The sequence below is a fragment of the Epinephelus moara genome, chromosome 19, assembly GCF_006386435.1.
Source record: "Epinephelus moara isolate mb chromosome 19, YSFRI_EMoa_1.0, whole genome shotgun sequence".
NCBI classification, from domain to species: domain Eukaryota; kingdom Metazoa; phylum Chordata; class Actinopteri; order Perciformes; family Serranidae; genus Epinephelus; species Epinephelus moara.
The window spans coordinates 26764289-26785930 of record NC_065524.1 but is presented as its reverse complement, the minus strand read 5'-3'; the positions used below and the strand labels follow the sequence as shown (position 1 = coordinate 26785930).

Genomic DNA, 21642 nt, shown 5'->3' with positions numbered 1-21642 from the left:
TGATCGATTTAGATTCATGACAGTTGCACATTTTTCTTATTACAAAAGACAGTTTTAGTTTTATAACCCATCCTCAACTTACGTAAAACTCTCCCCCTGCGTTTATTCATTTATAATTCATTAGGCTAAGTCATCCAGCTGCATCCATGCTGGATGGACTGTGGATGACTTCTCCAAATTCAAAAGTTTTCTGCATATAAACCATCAAACAGAGAGTTGATATCATCCTGATTACAGATTAGAAGCCGTCTATTAGCTAGTTTTATGGTGTACAAACGGATGAGCAGTTTTTACATGAGCAGGCTTAACCCTGACGCGAATTTAATGGTGGGGAGGAAAAAAAGCAAGTCATCATCAGGAGAGAATGAGAGGCTCAAACATGGCTGCACCCACGTGTGTGTGTGTGTGTGTGTGTGTGCGCACAGACAGTGCAGCCCTACACACCCATCAGTGCAATTACACACAACTGATCCCACATCTGATGCATGGTCACACAGATCCCCTTTTAATTATGATTGTAGATAAATTCACATCCATGGCAAAGGGATGAGATCACACCTTTTTCACAGCTGAATCGATTTCATTTTTTTCTTAGCTATACCAGATTTTAGGATTGGCTGGTTTTCGCACTGATGGAGTCAATGGTGTGTCTTCATTGAGCCTCCAAAGGACCCCCAGCATCTGATCACAGTGCAGTCATTGTGCCACACCACCTCATTTTCTCATCTGCCAGAGCTGCTCCTCGTAATGTTATACAGCAGGACGCAGTTTATATCCTCTTAGTGCTTTGTTGGCCTGATTCTAAAGCTGTAATTTTAATAATGGTAGCCATATAGGCTCGGGCTTGACTTCTCTAATGGATCCCGTGCCAGCTTTGTGCTTCCTGTGCTGCAGGTTTACTGGTCTTCGCAGCACAACAGCCACTTTCCTATTCATCAAGTGGATTACCCAGTGTAAATAGTGTCTCTGTGTCCTTGAGACACCCACATACACTCTGTTTATGGAGAAACACAGTCACAATGTCCACCTTCTGCGCAGATTATGTGCGCTGGTGGTTGAAGTATGGCAGAGTAGTTTCTAGAATGGTGAGTTCAGATAGTTCATGTACTGATGGTGTACTTGAAACACTCGTATGATAATTTTTTGCAGTTTAAGTGCCTCTGCACAATGTATGCCAGTCCAATTATAATCTGCCCAAATTGTGGACAATATACTTGAGCTTCACAATGAGGAATGAGAATGGGTATGGACCTTGCTATACAGATGAGCTGCACTACTCAGTCTGATCACTAAGATTTGGTTTTGACACAGTAAGACACCTGTTACTATCAAATGCAATCCAGTAGCCTAGTCTTGGTTGAGAATGCTTTGTAGTGTTGTTTGGATTATATTATTGTCCCTGAATTTTGATTTCTCACCTAAAATGATCTCCAGAAATTCTGTCTAGTCTAAACTTCCCCTGCCACACCCTATGTAGATGGCTGCATAGTCATCTTTTGGCTTTCTCGGAAATAGACTGTTTCATTATCTGATCAATGCGTACGTTTTCCCAAGGACAGTATTCATTTCAGTTCCACATAGCTTTCTAAATTTATCTCCCAAATCCATTAATATTTAATTGTCAGCATGAGAGGCTTATGTGCCTGTGCTGACCCAGCAAATGGAAGTGCATCAGCTTCAGTGGGCCCTCTGTGGGAAAGAGCTCTCTCTCACACACACACACACTGAGGACTGTTTGAGCATTTCAATGAACAAAAAGACTTAGTGAGATACAAGTTGTCTCTGTGTGCGCGTGGGTGTGTCACAGCCTTAATGGTTCAGTTTGGTGATGGGGCTGCGACATGAATAAATGTGGGGTAGGCAATGTTTTGCGAAGAGCAGTAAGTAGTGGGAAATTCACAGAAGTCTCTACAGCTGGTGTGCAGAGGTCTCTAGGGACGCACAGAACTGCCTCCATGATGTTGCGCTGGATAAAAAATTTGCCGCCAACCTCTGCGAGGCTGGCTGGGACCACCATTTTGATTTTATATCCACTGTTAATGCACACTCACAGGGGGTAATGAAATACACACTACATGTCTTGCAAGGCCTTTGTGCCACGGCCGCTGACATAATTAAGTTGTCATGATGGATGGCTGCCATTTATGCAACCAAGTACTGTGTCTGCACTGTCTGAAATTTCACTGCCCAAAATACTGCTGCTCTAGCTGTGACACCTCAGTCTGGCAGTGTGTGTGCCCATGACAGATAGACAGACGGACAGATAGACGGATGGCTGGGTGCTGGATGGATGGATAGGAAAACATGTTATGAAGGTACCTTAACTTCATCAGTAACTGTCAAGTTGAAGAAAAGCTCCTTCAGTGCCAAGGCTGCCAATTACTAGTCGACAATGGCATTGTTTCCTCAAACACAGTGCCGCAATACTTGAACAAAAGGCTTTACTTTTCAACACCCTGGGTAGAAGTTTTGCAAGAATAAACAGGCAGTGGGAGAAGTAACTGTGAAGGGACCAAATATGCTGTGTTTCAGACATTATCAAAAGATTTTTTTATCAGCCACACCAGCAATGTGATGACAATGTTGGTCACATGATCGGATCACCACTTTGGTCCACCTGAAATATCTTAGATACCATGGATTGGATTGCTCCAATGTGTATAGATATTCATGATCCCCAGAGGATGAAGTCTACTGATTTTGATGATCCCTTGACTTGATCTCTTGTACCACCATGACATTTGTGGGGTTTTTTGTGAAATGTCTCGTCTACAGTTGGATTGATTGCCATAAAATGTATGGCAGAAATCCATCTTCTTCTCAGGATGAATTCTAAAAACTCCAAGAATCCCTACTTGCTTGTTATCAGACAGAATTGTCAACTCCTTTGACACTGTTTCCATCTTCAGTCAGACCTTGCCTCAACTCTAACTGATTTCTGTGGGGGAGGGGGGTTTGAGTTTCTCTAACCAGTCACTACAGACCAACATATCCACCTGAATCTAACATCATTGTAAGTCCACACTGATGCATAGTCATGCAGAAATACCTGATATCTGGGGGTTTTAAGGGTGGAGCAGAACGAAGTAAAGCAAATTACAATGTCGGGTGACATTGAGAGGACATGTTGATATAGAATGTTCTCGATAGTAGCATCTGTCTACAGCACTGGCCATTGTTTTTACTACTCATTGGTCCAAGAACACCTCTTGACAATGTTTGACAACAGTTTGACAAGGGCATTTGTCCCGCCCTAGGTGCTAATTGGCTAATCGTGTCCCCCTGCTGCACTCATTGGTCGTTTTTTATTTTAACCCAGAAACCACTATTTCATGTCACAGTGCCTGACGATTCAGTCAACTTGAACTCGATGGAGTGGGCAGATTTAAAGGTCCGGGGCCAGGCAAAATCCTCTCACTTTTCATCTAGCGTGTTAGGTCAAACACTCCAACACTTTGGTTTATGACAAAATAGTTGTAGAAGTAATGACATTATGTTGCTTTTGCCAGCATTCAAACCCTGAGATGGTGGTGACTATGGTAAACACCATCAGCATGTTAACATTGTCATTGTTAGCATGCTGATGTTAGCATTTAGCTTAAAGCACCGCTGTATCCACTTACAGTCTCACAGAGCTGCTAGTATGGCTGTAGACTTCATTCTTGTGCAGAAGAACTCCTGTGATAACAAGTGAACTCTTGTAGTGCTGCTTATCCGATATGTTCCAACGTGATACGACAGCAGGTCGGCCTTATGACGTACAGCATCGTCTGAGTAAGCTGGCATTTTAGTTTGGCCAGTGTTCAGTGCGAGCAGTTGTGTACCATGACTGTGCTGGCAAGAGTTACAGGTACATATTATCGGCTACATAATATATTCAGTTATAATTGACTTTACTATGTGACATAGTTCTGAACAGACTTTGCGATTCATTTCATAGCCGTCTGTCTCTCAAAATCCGCTTCAGATATTCAGGCTAATTTTTCTTTTGCTTGTGTTTCTTTCCAGTGCCTGATTGCTGTTATATAAAATCCTTCTATACAAGATTCTATTCAGAAACATAGTTGAAGGATTTTACATCAGCCTCTTGTTTGGGAAATCAAATTCTATGCAAATGAGAAATGATGACTCACGCTGGTTTCGGACAAGTTTAGAAGAAAATAACAGATCCGTCCTTGAAGGTCTTCGTATTTAATTAATTTGTAAGAAAGGGGATGGGTCGATTCTGAACCTTGAGAATGACAGAGTCCACTTCATCTGTAATGGTTGTGTTATTAAAGTGCCTTTACTGGGTCTTTCTTTGCTGGTCGGGGGCTTATTGATGTGCAAAAGGTGCACAACAGACTGTGTGAGCCTGACGAACAGAGCATTGTTTATGCTCTCCGTCTGAGCTCTCAGTCTGGTCTAGCCAGTGCATTGAGAGGAACAAAGGCGTGTTTTAAAAGGCCAGCAAACATCGATGCCGAGTGAGTGTCTGTTGCTCATGTCTACAGTTGAATTTTAGACCTAACACTGACACTTAAAGTAGGAGGCTTGTGTCTGACATGAGTGCCCACTTGCGCAGTCGAAAACAATCAGTATGACCATCATCTGCCAAATCTTTTTTCCACAGAACACACCCGCTGATGATACTCAGCAGATTGATTCTCAACATTTGGTTTGTAGACCTTCGTAGACCTTTGAATGAAGCACCGTAGCCTCACATGCTCGATGCTTTTTTATCACCAGCCCCCACTGTGAGAGTACATTTGCATTATGCAGGTGGCCTGAGTGGAAATCAAATCACTTTTACCGGTAAAGAGTGCCAACAAGTAATTCACAGCATCAAGCCAGGTGTGACTGGAACAAATCCTACCACAGAGAGCCATTAGGATGGGCCTACGTATGCATGTTAACAAGATTTTTATTGATCCTTCTGCATCTATTGCTATTCCACACTGTGGCATTTGACTGCACGCTGAGTAAAAGGCCAATACCCAATAAGGTCAATTTGATGGAGCTTCGGAGATTCATCGGAGTTGGCTATCCATCTTCTGAAATGTTATTATTTTTGCCATAGGGCTGATATTTCTGTGTTCTGCTTTTGTTGCTTGCTCCTATGTCATCTTGAACCCCCCTGTACATGTGTGCACAGCATGGGTAAGCTGTGTTTCTGTGCCCCATTAAAACTGATGCTCATTTTGCTTGATCATGATGAAGCAACCCCCCCCCCCACCCTCAGCCTCATGCACAGGATCATAATACAGTGCAGTAAATAGTAAGACAGTTCATTACAGTATAATGGCTTCCTTGGCAAAATTACGAGTCAACAAAATTAACATTAGCTACAGTGCAAGTACCGAGAGCTGAGGTAGAATACCAGCATATAAATTTAAGACAGTCTGAGGGTTTAGGCCTCCCATGTGAGACTGTAAAATGTTTGACTCTCTCCCTTACTGCCTGACCTTCATCCTGCTTGGCTTTCTCTCCTCCATCTTTCATCCTGCGCTCTCAGACTCCCAGAGGATTCAGGGCGCAGATTAGCACTGTGTTGGTGTATTTACCTGTAGGCAAGCACCTGGTACACATTGTATTAGTGTCCTCAGATTCCAATTGAGGGCCAGATTTAATTCTTTAACCTGTACGTTAAGTTTGTTAATCACATCAGTGTTCTTTTTTAAAAACCTACAGAAGAGCGAACAGTGGTGGTTGCAGATTTCTGTCTGTTTGTCTCTTGAGCATTTCCTTTGATTTTTGCCCAGTAAACCTTAAAGCCTTCAGAGCTTGTTTTCCCTGATAACATCACTTTCAGCTTGACTGTGCAGCCTTAAGAGTATTATGTAAGCAATATTTGACTGCATTTGTAAAGCTCCACTGTGTCGGTATAATGCCTCCATTTGCAGGTTAATTAGGAGAGCATTAGAGTAAACAGGAGCTAAATCAGCACTGTGGAGACGCAAGGAGCAGGGAGGGCAAAGACCGGCATGGGGTCTGGTTTCAGGGTTTTTAAGGGAAACACTGGTGTTGACATTTTAAGGACAAGGAAATACTCTGTTTCAGGCACAACACAGCAACTGAGTTGGCAGGTTTTTCATCTTTGCTGTTTGGCTGCGATCAGTGTTTACACTGTGTCATATCCTGATGGCATCCTGAAATAGTGAGAGTTTGGGATGGGGTGAGGGAGCTGGAAGCTTATGTTTTATGATCTGTGATTAATGGTTAATGCTTGTGATGAATCAGCACAAAGTAGCCGTCTTTCTCCCCAGCATAAAAAGATTCATGAGTTGTACTTCCTATAAAATATGCAAGAATGTTCACATTTGATGCACTGTTACTGCCTTTTACTCAGCATTTTATATACAAACTCTTCACTTAAAGGGTGGATCCATTATTTATTTATATTCTTTGAGATTTTATGTAATTCTGTAGCTTCACAGTAGATTTTCATATGTGCTAAATCCAACCAAACATTCAAATTTTGGTCAAAGTCATATGTTTAGGTGTCAAAATGCTATTCTGCCCAGCCATTCTAGAGATGTTTTCCCACATATCCTAGTGTAGGCGTATGCATAATGGTGTTGCTACATATAAATGCGAAGCAGCAACTGGGGTCGGGCGAAAAAATCAATATCACAGTGTTTTTGAATGGCAGTATTGTTTTGTCACACAGTGCCAAGTATCAGTTGCTTTTTAATATACATTTTTATCTTATTAGATAAAACAGATGTTGACAAAGTTTTTCTTTGGGGACATAATTTGCAGATGAAAACAGGTTATGAATCGCAATATATCGCAATATATTTTCTTGCAATATTCAGCATATTGCAACATACTTAAAAAAGCCAAAAAATATTGTATCTTTACTCAGGTATTGTAATAATATAGTATCATGGATCATCTGGTGATTCCTACTCCTAGTGGCCACCTCCATGGCTAAAAAAATGAAGCCAACATGGAAGTGCGAAAACCTGCAGTTCTCTGAATGGCCACTTGAGGCTGGCCATAAAGCCAGTCAGTCCCCACAGACCCCCGTGTTAAAAGATCCAACTTTACAGCAGAAATAAACATGTTTACAGCCTGGTGCAAAAAAACCCTTTTGGTCTTTTAAGCTAATTGTAACATTAATGACTATACAGGGGGTGAATTTTTATGTAACTTAGCCATTTACATTTTATTAAGGCGTAAAGTTACACATAATTAAGGGCAGGCCGCTTTGAGTGATGGGCTGTCTGCTGATAATGTCCTTGGCTTCTCAGTCAGATCCACCCCTCGCTTCTCCACAGCGCCAGCCTCTCGCCCAAATTCGGTCATGCCTGGCTCCAGAAACCAAGATGGCAACGGCTGAAATTCAGAACTGGAAAAACCAATGGGGGATGTCACGGTAGCTGCGTCCATTATTTTTACAGTCTTTGATAAACACCCTAGCCCGCTTAATGTGCCTCTTCATGACTGAGCCAAGCCTTCTTTGAGAATTGCAAGTTATCGAGCATCTGAATATTCCTCTAACCCCCTACCTGGCACGCACTCCTTGCTGCATGGCAAGTTAAGTGTATTGCTGTGGATGCCACATTAGTTCAGATCAGAAAGTCATGCAATAACACAAACCAACTGATTGAGGCAGTGGCAAACTGGCAACACCTGTGTACTTTGAAGTTGATTTGTGTTGATTTGTGTGTCTCTAGGGATGCAGGATAATGCTGGCATGTCATCGGTATCGGCCGATATTGGCTTTAAAATGAAATGTCACAATCGCCCAACATGCTTTTTTTCAAATTTTGCACAATGACTGAATATTACATACATTGAAAAGCATTGTATTTCAATTCAATTCAATTCAGTTTTATTTATAAAGCCCAATATTGCAAATCACAATTTGCCTCAGAGGGCTTTACAACATACGACATCTCTCTATCCATGGGCCCTCACAGCAGATAAGGAAAATCTCCCCAAATAAACCTTGTAATTGGAAAAAGTGGTAGAAACCTCGAGAAGAGCAACTGAGGTTGGATCTCTCTTCCAGGACAGACAGACATGCAAAAATGTCATGTGTTCATCAGCATGCACGTATAATATGATGGTTTATTCCACTACAGAAGAGACTTGAAGATCACTAAAAGTAGGTGGGGGAAAAAAGTGAATATATCTATATCGGTATCAGTTATTGGCCGAATGTGGTGTTATATATTGGCGTATCGGCAAAAAATCCAATATCCCTATTTCTGTCAATGGAGACAGTTCCCCGTTGGAATGGCCTGTCTGACAGCAAGGTAAAGTGATGAAACACTGACTATGGATAATTGCCTCATACAACCCGTCTTGTAATTATTGTCAGTGATCACTGCTCTAACCTACATCACTGCTTTTTGTAGTTGAGATGGCATTTCCATTTGAAAACCCGCAGAGCAGCACAGATGGACCCGCCCTTTAAGCATTACAAGAACTGCAAGTCTTTGTCCATATTTCACTTCCTTTGAATATATTTCATCTTTGCCTGGCACAGACGTCAGATAAAAACAACAAGCCTTAGTGTTTTTCTTATTTTTTGTTAAAGGTCAGCAACATAAAGCCTCAGGTGGGACGTTACAGTGCTGACATAACTGTCTGGTCCACGCTGACTTGCAGAGGTCTGCCCTGTCATGTCCGCGCTGACCCTCTCAGTCTGAGCCAAACTTATCAGCTCAGTGGGGTTTAAGTTTAATGAGATGGGCTTAAATGTGAAGCAGCAGCAGGATGAGATGTTACCACAAATCAAAGCAAGGAAGGTGTAGGAGTTCCCCTGCAGTATAGATCTGAGAGCCAAGCCTGAGGATACATCTGCTGGCCTGTTTACGTTTTCACACACTCAGGAATCCCCTCACCAGTGTTACTAATGTCTCGGTTACAACATGCAGTTAGTCCAGATGATAAATTATGTGTTTAAATACACTGACTCACTGTTAAGAGGAAAACTCCTGCAGATTTGTCTGTTCATCACTGACATTAAACACAAAATTCACAAGTGCATAAGATATAATTATGGTATGGTCCAGGCACTAACAACAGGAGGTCTGTCTTTTTAGGTTAAAGATGATTATTTTTGGTAATCAGCTAGTTGTGATTAGGAGCAAGGGATTAGGACAGATATAAGCAGGGGGTCTGGTCGAGTCTGGAGGTAAAGAACATACATTATACCCTAAGGATCTTATTCTAAGATGTCATAATTTGAAAAAAGAAGAGCCAAGCTAGCATAAAATTGCAAGGCTAAGCTGCTTTTTTTTCTAACTCTGAAGGGTAACATGCACACTAGGTACACATTAGGTGTAGGAATTACCTTCTGACTTCCTAAAATGAATCAACCTACAAATGCTCCTCTGTTGGAGTGTTGTGTGGAGGCGAGACAGGAGAGTTCACACAGTCCCAATTATGGGATAACTCTTTTATGTCGCCCTCTCTCAGCTGATGAGTGGGGATGGATGTTCCATGCTCCGCTGCTCCTGCCATTGTTTACTCCTCTATGGAGTCCAGTCGTGTTGAGCGTTACTCCCAAATTCTTGTATTTTACTCACTCTCGTGTTTAGACCCCCGGAGCGTGCACAGAAAACACATTGTTGCCCTGCCAAGTGGGCGTCACAGAGTGTGACGTGAAGTCTATATTCATCCTAATTCGACAAAGCTTTCATTCAAGCCTGTTTTTGCATTTTCAGTGGCCTCAGTGTGCACTTTGGGGGTTGTACGCCTGCGCTACATGTTATGTCGCCCACTGTACAGTGACCTGACTGAGGCATGAGACCCATGCAGCTCAGAGAAATGTATTTGATGGAAAACAATGTTGTGCAATGACCTTTCTGTCCAGGCCAAAAAAATAAATAATCTAACTCTAAATAAATGGCTGAAGTTCTGAGACATTCAGCAGCATTTTAATTGTACTGCTGCAGGCTCATGTGTATACCTTACCTGCAGTGTGGTTCTTATTTCTTACTGCTGATTATAAATGATCCATCTCTTCTGAGAGGAGATTCAATCACTAGCGTTTGAAATATTTAATGCCACGTATGTTCTGGAAAGCAGATAGGTGTGTGTGTGTGTGTGTGTGTGTGTGTGTGTGTGTGTGTGTGTGTGTGTGTGTTGGGAGGCTGATGTGTTTCCATGGCAACATATATGGTAGTCAGCGACGCAGGCAGTTCTCTGCGTGTGATATGGTGGATATACTTCTGTTAGTACTGTCTGTGGAATAATTACTGGGAAACTGCTGCAGGAGTACAGAGGATTTACAGTCAGCGAGACAGAGAAGAGAAATGAGAAGATATTTCTGTGAGTTCAATAAAAGCTGAGCATATATAGAAGATTTAAAGGTGTGTACCTAACACTTTAACTATTACGAGCAAAGATTCAAAACTGATATTGCATCAAATTTTAAATAAGTTTTACACAACGCAATGTGTGATATCCAGGGCCGAACTAATTAATTTCTCGGTTATTTTCTGTAGTAACTGAAATGTCAGAAAATGGTGAAAAATGTTGATCAGTGTCTCCCAAAGCCCAAGATGACATCCTTAAATGTCTTGTTTTATCCACAACACAAATATATTCATTTTACAGTCACAGAGGAGTAAAAAAAACCAGACAATATTCACAATTAGGAAGCTGAATTCAGAGAATTTTGACTTTTTTTAAATTATATCCTATGCATATTATTTTATAATTCTATTTTCCTTTATTTCTCTTTTTTATGATTTGTAACTCCAGTATTATAATGTTACATAATTTCTTAAAACTCAAACCAATAAATCAACTATCAAATTAATTTGTGATTAATTTGATAGTTGACAGCTAATTGATTAATAGTTGTAGCTTGAGTGATCCCAAATGACTCCTACAGTAAATATGAATCATATATAACCTTGGTATACTGTATATTTTTGTGCTTTTTGATGCTGATAATGTCAAAGTTTCTCATTGTTTTTCTACTACACAGGAAGTAAATCCCAGGATGGCAGCCTCTCCGAGATGGAGGAGCTCCCCGTTCCTCAGAACATCAAGATCAGCAACATCACCTGCGACTCCTTCAAGATCTGCTGGGACATGGAGCCGCGCAGCAAGGAGCGCATCACACACTACTTCATTGACCTGAACAAGAAGGAGAACAAAAACTCAAACAAGTTCAAACACAAGGTAACGTGTGAATCAGCACGGCTTTTAAAAGGCAACACTATGGAGAGGTGACTCAACAAAAGGCCTCTTGTTTTACTCACTGAATAGAATTTGCTGCTTTTCATAAGAAATGAGTCAAGAATGAAAGGTTTTGTGTTCTGTATGATTCAATGAGCCTTAAAAGCACAAACTAGACAACGGGTCAGTATGAATCAAGTGGATAATTATCTCGATCATTATTTAGTCTGTAAAGACCTTAGTTCCTTTGTTTAATCTGGTAAAAGTCTCAGTGAAATTAAAATCTTTCTACAGTGGCTACCTGACCAGAAGAGTGTGGAGGAGTGTTAGGGCAGGCACAAGGGGAGAAGAGGAAGATAATATCTGCCTTCCTTTTTCTGCATTTTTACAATTGAGTTGAAATTTTAATATTAGTGCTTACGGCATAAGATAATAAGATATTTATTTCAATTTATTTTATTTTAATTTATTTATTTATTATTTAAATTGAAATACCATTTCGAGAACAAAGACAACTTTTCTGGTCCATCAAATTGTGTCTTGTATTGCACACAGGCGTAACCATGGCTACCTGAGCATCTGTCCGTTACCAGCTATTTGAGTTTGCAAGACTCCATGTTTATGACGTTTCTTCTTCTGAAGTGATGCATGTTTTCAGCACAATCCAACTGTGTTTAGACGCTAAGAGAGAAATAATTTCGTTGTTACCAAATCCAATTCTGAAGTACAGTTTCAGAAAATTCATTTAAACGACATTTTGTAGAGGCAGCCATAACAATAGTAGTTTGATTTAACCTATTCTCAAAAGTTTGACTTTATTTTGAATTTTTTTTTTAACTTAAATTTTCTTTATTTTTTGCAGTTTGTTATTAAAGAACAAACATATGAAAACATAACTGGCATGTCACTGAGGTACATTACAAATACGTAGGGCATTACAGCACTCATCCTAGTGGTCACCTGAAACACGTTTACCATGACCATCAAGAGATTTAGGTGGTGTCTCTGCAGTTGGCCTTATAATCTGTCCATTTGGTCAATTTTTCTGTGAATTCAGGTTTTTGGAGTCTCAGTAAATGAGTGAGTCTTTTTATGTCATATATCTCCTCAACAATGTCTTTCCAATCACTTAGAGAGGGAGGATCTTTGTTGTGCCATTTCCTGATGATAGACCTTCTTGTTGCTGCTAAAAGAATTTTGATCAAGTGTTGATCCTTACGTTTAACAGTTTATCTTGTCAGGTTGCTTAGGTATAAGATCTCCCATGTGTTCGGCGGCACTTTAAATTTGAAATTCATAATTTCTTCTTTATTTTCAAAATTGCATTTCTGCTTTATTCTTGAAATGCAAAAACAATAATAATATTAATAATAATAATAATAATAATAATAATAAATAATTAAATTTAAAAAAAAAGTAACTGATTTTTTTCCCCCAATAATATTGAAGGTTTGACTTTATTCTCACAATGCAAAATTTAAAAAATCTTCCTCCTCACTTTTTGTCGCTATGCCTGGTCCTAGTGCAATAAGAAAGCAACAAAATATTATTTATATGTCATTTTAATATATGACAGAATAATAGTAATAGTATAAACAATATTCAGTTTAAATGCATAAACCTGCAGAAGTTTCCAAAACTAAAAGTAAGAGCAAAACCAAACACTGAAAGTAATCTGACAGTTTTAAAGTCCCTTTGTACATCTTCATTCTCATAATGTTCTACATTGCACAACATTGTTAGAATGACAGCTGGATTAATTTTGACTTCTACACATATACGTACACAGGTAAACAGACCATAGAGTGCTTTAGTGACTTAGAAATTAAAAAAAAACAAAAACGATTTTATTGTAAAAGGTGTTAATTATATTTTGAATATATATATACTCTACATTACTATCCAAAGTAAATGTATAAAGTAAAGGGTGTCTCTCAGTGTTCAACCTGATGTTCTCATTATACAGTCTTCACTGCTGTTATCTCTACTGTGTGTTGCTGTGTCCACTGAGAGGACAGGCAGTGAATTAGATTTGTCCCTTCATGGCCATAACTGTTCTGCAGTATCATATTAGGGATAAAGACAGTTATTGCGCTGCTATAAACATCTGGAGCTATGATAATCCTTGATGTTTAAAATCTAAAATGATTGATTTGAAGCTGAAACATGTGACGCAGGTGCACCATGTTTTACCTCAGGATAACCTTTCTCTTCATGCATGGAGGAAAAAAAACTCACTTCAAGGTGGTTTTGTTCAAAGACTCCACAGTGAGCCATTGCTCTGAGCTCTAATGGGCTAATATCACTCACAGGGCTCAGTTTAATCTCAGCAGCAGCAGCAGCAGGACGGCCGCAGCTCTGTCAGTGGACAGTCAGTCAATCTTACAGACTTGTTTCATCAGCCTCCTTCCTCTTCCTCCTGCAGTCACTTCCTGGGTGCAGTGTGGCTGAGCGTCTCTCTTCTTCCTAGCAGGCGACCCCTTACAAGTATTTTGATTTTGGTGTGCAGCAACAGTGTTGGTGGATAAATGGACTGACTCTGTTGCTAGGCAGGGGCTCCTGGTCCAATCAATGAGCTGCTAAGGCCCACTGAGGCTTGGGGGGGTGAGTAGTGTACAGAATAGTGTACATGCATCAACAGTAGGGCAGCGACAGGTATGAACTGCAGTCTGCCACGCACATGCAGTGTGTGCATGTCTGTTTACAAGCAGGTGTCTGCAAATCTCTGCATGTGGCTGAAAGAAAGCCACAACAGGAGTATTTCTTTCTGACTAATATCTTCCCGTCATCATTAACCTCCTTTTTCCATCCATCCATCCATCCCTCCCTCCCTCCCTCCCTCCCTCCCTCCCTCCCTCCAGGATGTTCCTACCAAGCTGGTAGCCAAGGCAGTGCCCCTGCCCATGACGGTTCGGGGCCACTGGTTCCTGAGCCCACGCACAGAATACACCGTGGCCGTCCAAACCGCATCAAAACAGACTGACGGAGACTACGCCATCTCCGAGTGGAGCGAGATCGTCGAGTTCTGCACTGCCGGTAAGTAATGTGCAGCTTGCATTTCCATGAGTACATGTATTTTCAGGATATGTGACATCAGTACTGCCTTTGATTTTTGGTGCCTGTGCTACAACTACAGAAGAAAATCGGATGGAGCACAGTATGAGGGAGGATATTGAAGAAGGGCTAATTTATACTGAGTGGAGGGAGAGATGGGCGGAAAGATGGAGGAGGGGAGGGTGAGGGGAAAGAGAGATTAAAAGACGGAGGGGAGCTGTGCTGTTTATGTTCCGATGCAGAGGTCACTAAGTTCAACATTGCTGGCTTGTGGCTTAGAGTGGGGGAGGGGAGAAGGGGGAGGAGATGATGGCATGGAAACTGGAGGGTAGAATTTATCAGGGGAGGTCATTGTGACAGGGATCAGGAGCAGCAGTCGATGGGAAGAAGGAAAGCAGGCAGGGAGTTAGTGAAGATGTAGTCAGAGGCATTGATGGAGGGGAGCGCTTGAATATGACGGTTCATGTCAGACACCCTCCATCGATGTCCAACCTTCAGTCTGGACAGGCTAAATGCTAATGTGACAATGGAGATGACAACATGCTGATGTTCAGCAGGGTTAAGGTTTACTATGCTTACCATCATTTAGGTGATTGTACTAGCATTAGGCCAGAGTGGTATGGCCTAAAAATAAAATCTTCCAAATTTTTACCTCACATCCAATTTGAGAAAATGATTCTGCTAATGTTAACATCACCTGTTTGTTAGCAGGTGTTTCAGGGCTGCTGCCGTCTTGTGCAGCTCTCAGTGTCACACACACCTCTGCGGCCGCACACCTCTGTTTGAGAGGCTGGAATAAAGTAGCCATTTTGCTGCTTGTATTTGCCAAAGACTTTAGACAGGCTTTACAGCAGACGGTGGTTTGCTCGAGGATGGATTCTGCAAAACCAAACTACTTTCAGATGACTGAGGAGATGGTGCCTTTTTGTAATGACATACTATCCTATGACATTTTTTGTTATGGCATACTTTACTATGGCTTTTTTAATGATATTTTTTATTGCATGCTATACCATGACTTTGTTTTATAACTTTTTTTATATTGCACACTATATTATGACTTTTTTTAATGACATTTTTGTGACATACTATATTTTAACTTTTTAAAAAAAAATTATTGCGTGCTTTATTATGACTGTTACTTTTTATGACATACTATACTATGACTTTTTTATATACATTTTAAATGGCATACTATATTCTGACTTTTTTATGATGTTTCTATGACATACTATGGCATTTTTTATGGACTATACTATACTATGACGTTTTGGAACAAACTTCGTCTCTTCGTCTTTGCTCTTTTATTAGCACCATGTTGATATTTTACCTGTGTCTGAAGCATGGATGTATGAAGAGAGGTGGATACAGTGTTGGAGGCGGAGCCCTGTTCATTCCTATGAAAGCTGCAGTGGTGCATGAAGCTACAAAAGGGTTCAGGGGTTTAAAATGACCCGGATCTTCTGCATCGTTGGGCCCACAGAGCAAGTGCATTATAGACTTCCACTTGCCATGCTGGCAACTTCTGGTTTAGCTCTCTGCTAATTTGAAATGTTATTGGACCAAATGGATCAAATCCCGATAGTGAAATGATTAATTTCACAGGGTTTGTGGTGCTCAAAAAACTGTATCCATTGATTTTCAGAAGACTTTTTTAACAATGTAAGTCTTAGGGGTGGGAATCACCAGTAGATCTATGATATGATACTTAAGTCACGATACAATATTATTGCGATTTTAAATATGTTGCGATATGCTGAGTATTGTGATAAACATTATCGCGATATATTGTGATTTATTACCTTTTTTCAACTGTAAATTATGTCCCCAAAGGAAAACTTTCTCAACATCAGTTCTCTCTTGTAGATAAAGTCTGTTCATGTCACTTCAGCCATTTTATACAGCAGTAAAATGTACTGTATCAAGTGGGTTGAAAAAGCAATTGATAAAGTTTAATTTGTATTTGTAATATTAATAATTTATCTAATAGAAAAATTTGATGCTTGGTACTGTGTGACAATACGATATTGCCACATAAAAATATTGTGATACTATGCTGTAACAATTTTTTTCTGCCACCCCAAGTAAGTCTATGGGATACGTCTTTTTTGGCCCAGTGGCATCATGTGACAGACCTGAAAGTGGTGGCAGTTCCGTACCGTAATTACCAAAGTTCAAGTGAAAGCAATTTTCCATTTCTAAACATCGACCTAAACCATTAATTTGAACTAACTGATAAAATTGATTTATCGCCCAGCTGTAATGAGCTAAAATTTGCTAATTAGCACAAAACACAAAGAACAGCCGAGGCTGATGGGAATTTCATGTTGATCTGATGATGGCGCCACATGGAAAGTTTCAATAAATAAATCAATACATTTATTACAGTACATCCTGAGGATAACTTGAGTGTGTGTACCAAATTTCATGGCAAACCCTCTAATAGTTGGGAATATATTTCACTCCAAACCTCAGATATGAACCTCATGGTATTCTGCCATCTTGCTGGCTTGGCTAAAAATTTTGTGAGAAATAAAAAAAATAATAATTAGGGTGGGACACTTGTGAAATGGGTGAACAGATGCAGCTGAGGTGGGAGGACGGAGAACAGGGCAGGTGACAAGTGTATGATGAAGGTGTAGCAGGAGAAATTGATGGAAGATGCCTCATAATGTTGATTGTGGCTGGCAAAAGCTGCTGCTGCCAAGACCTTTCATGCTTGTAAAATCCTCAGTCTCTCAGTTGAATTGTTTAACCAGCAATTATTCCATTATGTCTCGCTGTCAACAGAACAAGCTTTGACTTAAAACATAGGCTAGAGGTCTAAAAGGAATTCAGGGACTTCTGAGAAGTCTGCTTGACATTAATAATCTTCTTCATAGTTTTCTTTCATTTTTGCTTGAGGTTCTTTGTCGTCGCATGAAAGAGCAGGGAATTTTCCCCAAATCATCTTTGTCGGTTCAAGTGCTTGTAGGAAAATTGGAATAGGGAAAGAGCCTCTATCATTATAAAAGTTATTACATGCTTTGGATACAATCCACACCCACTTGGCAGACCTGCTTACATGGTGGTGAGTGAGAGAAGATTTTATTACAGGACTTACTGAAAATGTTTTGGTTTTTTAAACATGACACAGTAAAGAATGGAAGGATCTCAGGGTCCTTGAGTACACAGGCTCAGTTCATATTCCATCCCAGCCAGCGCACACAGTCACTCCTGTTCTTTATAATTAAAGAATTGAATTTCTACTAATGACGTTTGTACACCGGTTTCCGATCCTCCTGATGACAGCATATTCATTTTCACTCTGATGATGATGTGTTGTGTCTGTTTTCCAGATTATTCCACAGTGCATCTAAACCAGCTGTTGGAGAAGGCAGAGGTCATCGCCGGCCGGATGCTGCGTTTCTCTGTCTTCTACAGGAACCAGAACAAAGAGTACTTCGACCAGGCCAGGTAATCAGCCCACTCTGATAATTAGTGAGATGTATGTTGTCTATTTTTCCATTACAGCAATTCTTTTCTTTAATTTGCATCAGTGAGACCATTTATTCAAAATGGTTACAGCCACTTTTTGGCTGGGTATGAATATGTCTGCATTGCTTCCAGTTACGTTGCTTTTTAAAACGTCACTGGCTGGACTTTACTAATAGAGATTTTCTTTTTTTTTCACATTGGAAGATTCATTTTCATTTTTATGACATTTTTGTGACATACTATATTATGACATTTATAACTTTTTTATGACATACTTTAAAACAACACACTGTACTACAACATTTTTTTGTGATATTTTTTGATGTTTACCATACAATGACATTTTAAAACATTTTTATAACATATAGTACTACTTACTATATAACATACTATATTTTTTATGACATATTTTACTGTGACTTTTAATTATTTTATGCAATACTACACTGACTATGACATTTTTTATGACATAATATACTATGGCATTTTGGGGGATTTTTTTTTTATATATATATATGTTTTTCTATACATTTTAAGACATTTTTTATTACAGACTATTAACAAACCAGTATGACAGGTTTTTTTTTGTTTGTTTTTTAAAGATATTTTTGGGGGAATTTTTGCCTTTAATTGATGGGATAGTCAAGCGTGAAGAGGGGAGACAGAGAGGGGGAGACATGCAGCAAAGGGCCACAGGCTGGAGTCGAACCTGGGCCGCTGTGGCAACAGCCTTGTACATGGGGCTGCTCTGTCCACTAAGCCACCGACACCCCAAATATGACATTATTTTGACGTTCAGGGCATACTATACTATGACCTTTTTTATGAAAATTAAATGACATACTTTACTGTGACATTTTTATGACATAGTATACGATGACATTTTTTCATTTTTTGATGACTTACTAAACTATGGCATTTCTTATGACCAGGGTCCAAAACTAACACTCGCCACTCACCACTCACGGGTAGATTTTGTCTCTGGCTGGTAAATTTTTAAGACCACTCGCCACTCTGGCGAGTTATTTTTTTACCAGCGAAAAATGCATTTTTTGTTACTGGAGAACGATGCTGGTATCGGCTGGTTTCCTGGCAGAGTAATGTGTATTTCAGGGAGAGACGATCTTTGGTCACGTAAGTGCGTCAGTCATGACGTTAAAACAGCGCGCCGCGGTGGATAGCTGTTGTTGATAGGCTCGTTGGTGAGGCGCAGCTGTGAGGCTAGCGGAGCGTTAGCCGCAGCATGACCGGAGGGAAGCACAGCCAGTTAGCCTCCGCTAGCTTCCCAGCTAGCCCTGGCTCTCCGTTTGGATCCAACCAGAGCACCGAGCCCCGGTTTGTTATTCAGGTTAAAGTGGGAAGAAGCAGCGGGTTTGTTGGGCAGCTGAGTGAAGCTGGGTGAAGTGGAGCCTGCGGAGGAAACACTGGGACCATCTGGATGTAATAGTCCGTGGAGGTGCTGCGGTGCTCGGCTGCACAGATAGGAAACCCCTCAGCTGACAGGATGTACCACTCTCTCACTCCGCTACTTTGTTAATAGGCTCGTTCAAGACGAACTGCGCCTCGCCTGGAAAGTAGACGAGAGCAGGCGGCCGCACCGGGGGGCAGTGACAAAAAGCTGCGGTGAAGTCGGACAGTCTCCCGACAGTTTCCCACAGCCTTCAGTCCGTACAGGAAGTCACAGACACACTTACATCCTGTCTGGAATGATGTCAATTTATTAAAAAAGTGATCAGACCCATATATCAGTTTGTTCTCAGTCTCCAGTTGTTTTAATTATGATAGATTTATTTATTAAAATGCTTTACAGGTGATCTGTAGTTTATGTTCATGGTTTAACCTCCATTTGACGTGAATTCTCCTGTGAATCAGCATCATATCAGTTCGACCTGTCCCCTCAACTACACAGGCTAAATAAACAGTGCTTGACTATAAGGTTCATATTTTCCGAGGAAAAGAATACATGACAACAGCTTTCATTAAGGCTCAGTTAGATACAGTCAGGGCTTCACATCTGTACAGATGTTATTTTAAGAATCCTCACATCCCACTGACCACAAGTCTCTGTGTTTCTAAATACTTCAATAATTAAAAAAAGTCCAATGTTAATATACAGTAGACTCTGTATACTTTATGATGAGTGTAGGCCTATTTAGTCTGTGACAACTAAACTTCACCATCAGTCACACAACATGTTTTCTGTTCACAAAATAAAGCTTCAAATCAGACAAATACAATCTTAATCTCTAAAATTCAACAAAAATGAAAAGTTTATCTAAAACGTCATCATGTTGAGTCGACGTCTAAACCAATCAGCTGTTAGATCAGGTGAGAGCCAGGCGGTGCAGTCGGTGGAGAGCAACTGCAGCGCTTGGCTCTAAAAACTGCGGCCGCCTCGCTCTCGTGGTTTTATCACCGTCCACTTTTGTAATACGTCAGAGCAAGTCGGGATGAAGTCGGACACAAAACTAACCAGCATGCATTGTGCGCCGATCGCCGGTGATCGAATCTGCGCAGGCCTGGCTCATCTCGAACGAATCTATTGTAAATGTACCTCCATGGTCTGAACCCCCATAGAAGATTAAGAAGTAAGAAAAAATATCATGTGGCGATGCTGGCCAGGTATTGCGGAGCCTCCCGCAAAAAAACAAAACACTAAAGCAAAAGATCCTGCTGAGGCTGAGATTTTACCGACCGACGACCAAGAGACGGAGGTTAATGTTGCTGCTGTTGCTGCTGCTGCTGCTCCCGCCGCCGCCACCCCCCAGTCTCATCCACCAGCAGCATTAAGTGACTTGACATTTTTTTCCCTTTAAATTATTAATTATTTGGTTGGCTGGTAAAATATCTGCCTGGCTGGTAAAAAAATTCACTTACCTGCCAGCCTGGCTGGTAAGTGAAAAAGTTAGTTTTGGACCCTGCTTATGACATTTTTATGGTATATTGTATTATTGCATTTTTATGCCATACTATACTATTACATTTTTGACGACATACTATACTATGACATTTTTATCACATATTTGACGACATACTATACTATAGCGTTTTTATTCTATTTTTGGCAACATACTATACTATGACATTTTTATCACATACTTGACGACATACTATACTATGACGTTTTTATTCCATTTTGGATGACATACTATGAAGTTTTTATCACATTTTTGACGACATACTATACTATGACATTTTTATCACATATTTGACGACATACTATACTATAGCGTTTTTATTCTATTTTTGGCAACATACTATACTATGTCGTTTTTATTCCATTTTGGATGACATACTATACTATGAAGTTTTTATCACATTTTTGGAGACATACTATACTATGACGTTTTTAATCACATTTTTGGCGACATACTATACTATGACTTTTTTATCACATTTTTAACGACATACTATACTATGACATTTTTTTTACATTTTCATGACATACTTTACTATGACTTTTTTTTTTCACTTTTTGACGACATACTATAATATAACATTTTTATCACATTTTTGGCGACATACTATACTATGACGTTTTTAATCACATTTTTGACGACATACCATACTATGGCGTTTTTATTCCATTTTGGACGACATACTATACCATGACGTTTTTAATCACATTTTTGACGACATACCATACTATGACGTTTTTAATCACATTTTTGACGACATACCATACTATGACGTTTTTATTCCATTTTGGATGACATACTATGACGTTTTTATCACATTTTTGACGACATACTATACTATAGCGTTTTTATTCTATTTTTGGCAACATACTATACTATGACATTTTTTATCACATACTTGACGACATACTATACTATGACGTTTTTATTCCATTTTGGACGACATACCATACTATGACGTTTTTATTCCATTTTGGATGACATACTATGACGTTTTTATCACATTTTTGACGACATACTATACTATGACATTTTTATCACATATTTGATGACATACTTTACTATA

The 21642-nt window shown here is 40.0% G+C and overlaps 1 protein-coding gene across 1 annotated transcript in view; it reads left to right on the top strand.

Moving 5' to 3' along the window:
• LOC126406973 (phytanoyl-CoA hydroxylase-interacting protein-like) overlaps positions 1-21642 on the top strand; it is a 28390-nt gene that overhangs the window by 1010 nt on the left and 5738 nt on the right. Inside the window, exons 2-4 of the mRNA XM_050071595.1 lie at positions 10934-11130; positions 13989-14163; positions 17520-17637. Coding sequence (XP_049927552.1) covers positions 10934-11130; positions 13989-14163; positions 17520-17637 — 490 coding nt within the window. The remainder of the gene's footprint in view (positions 1-10933; positions 11131-13988; positions 14164-17519; positions 17638-21642) is intronic.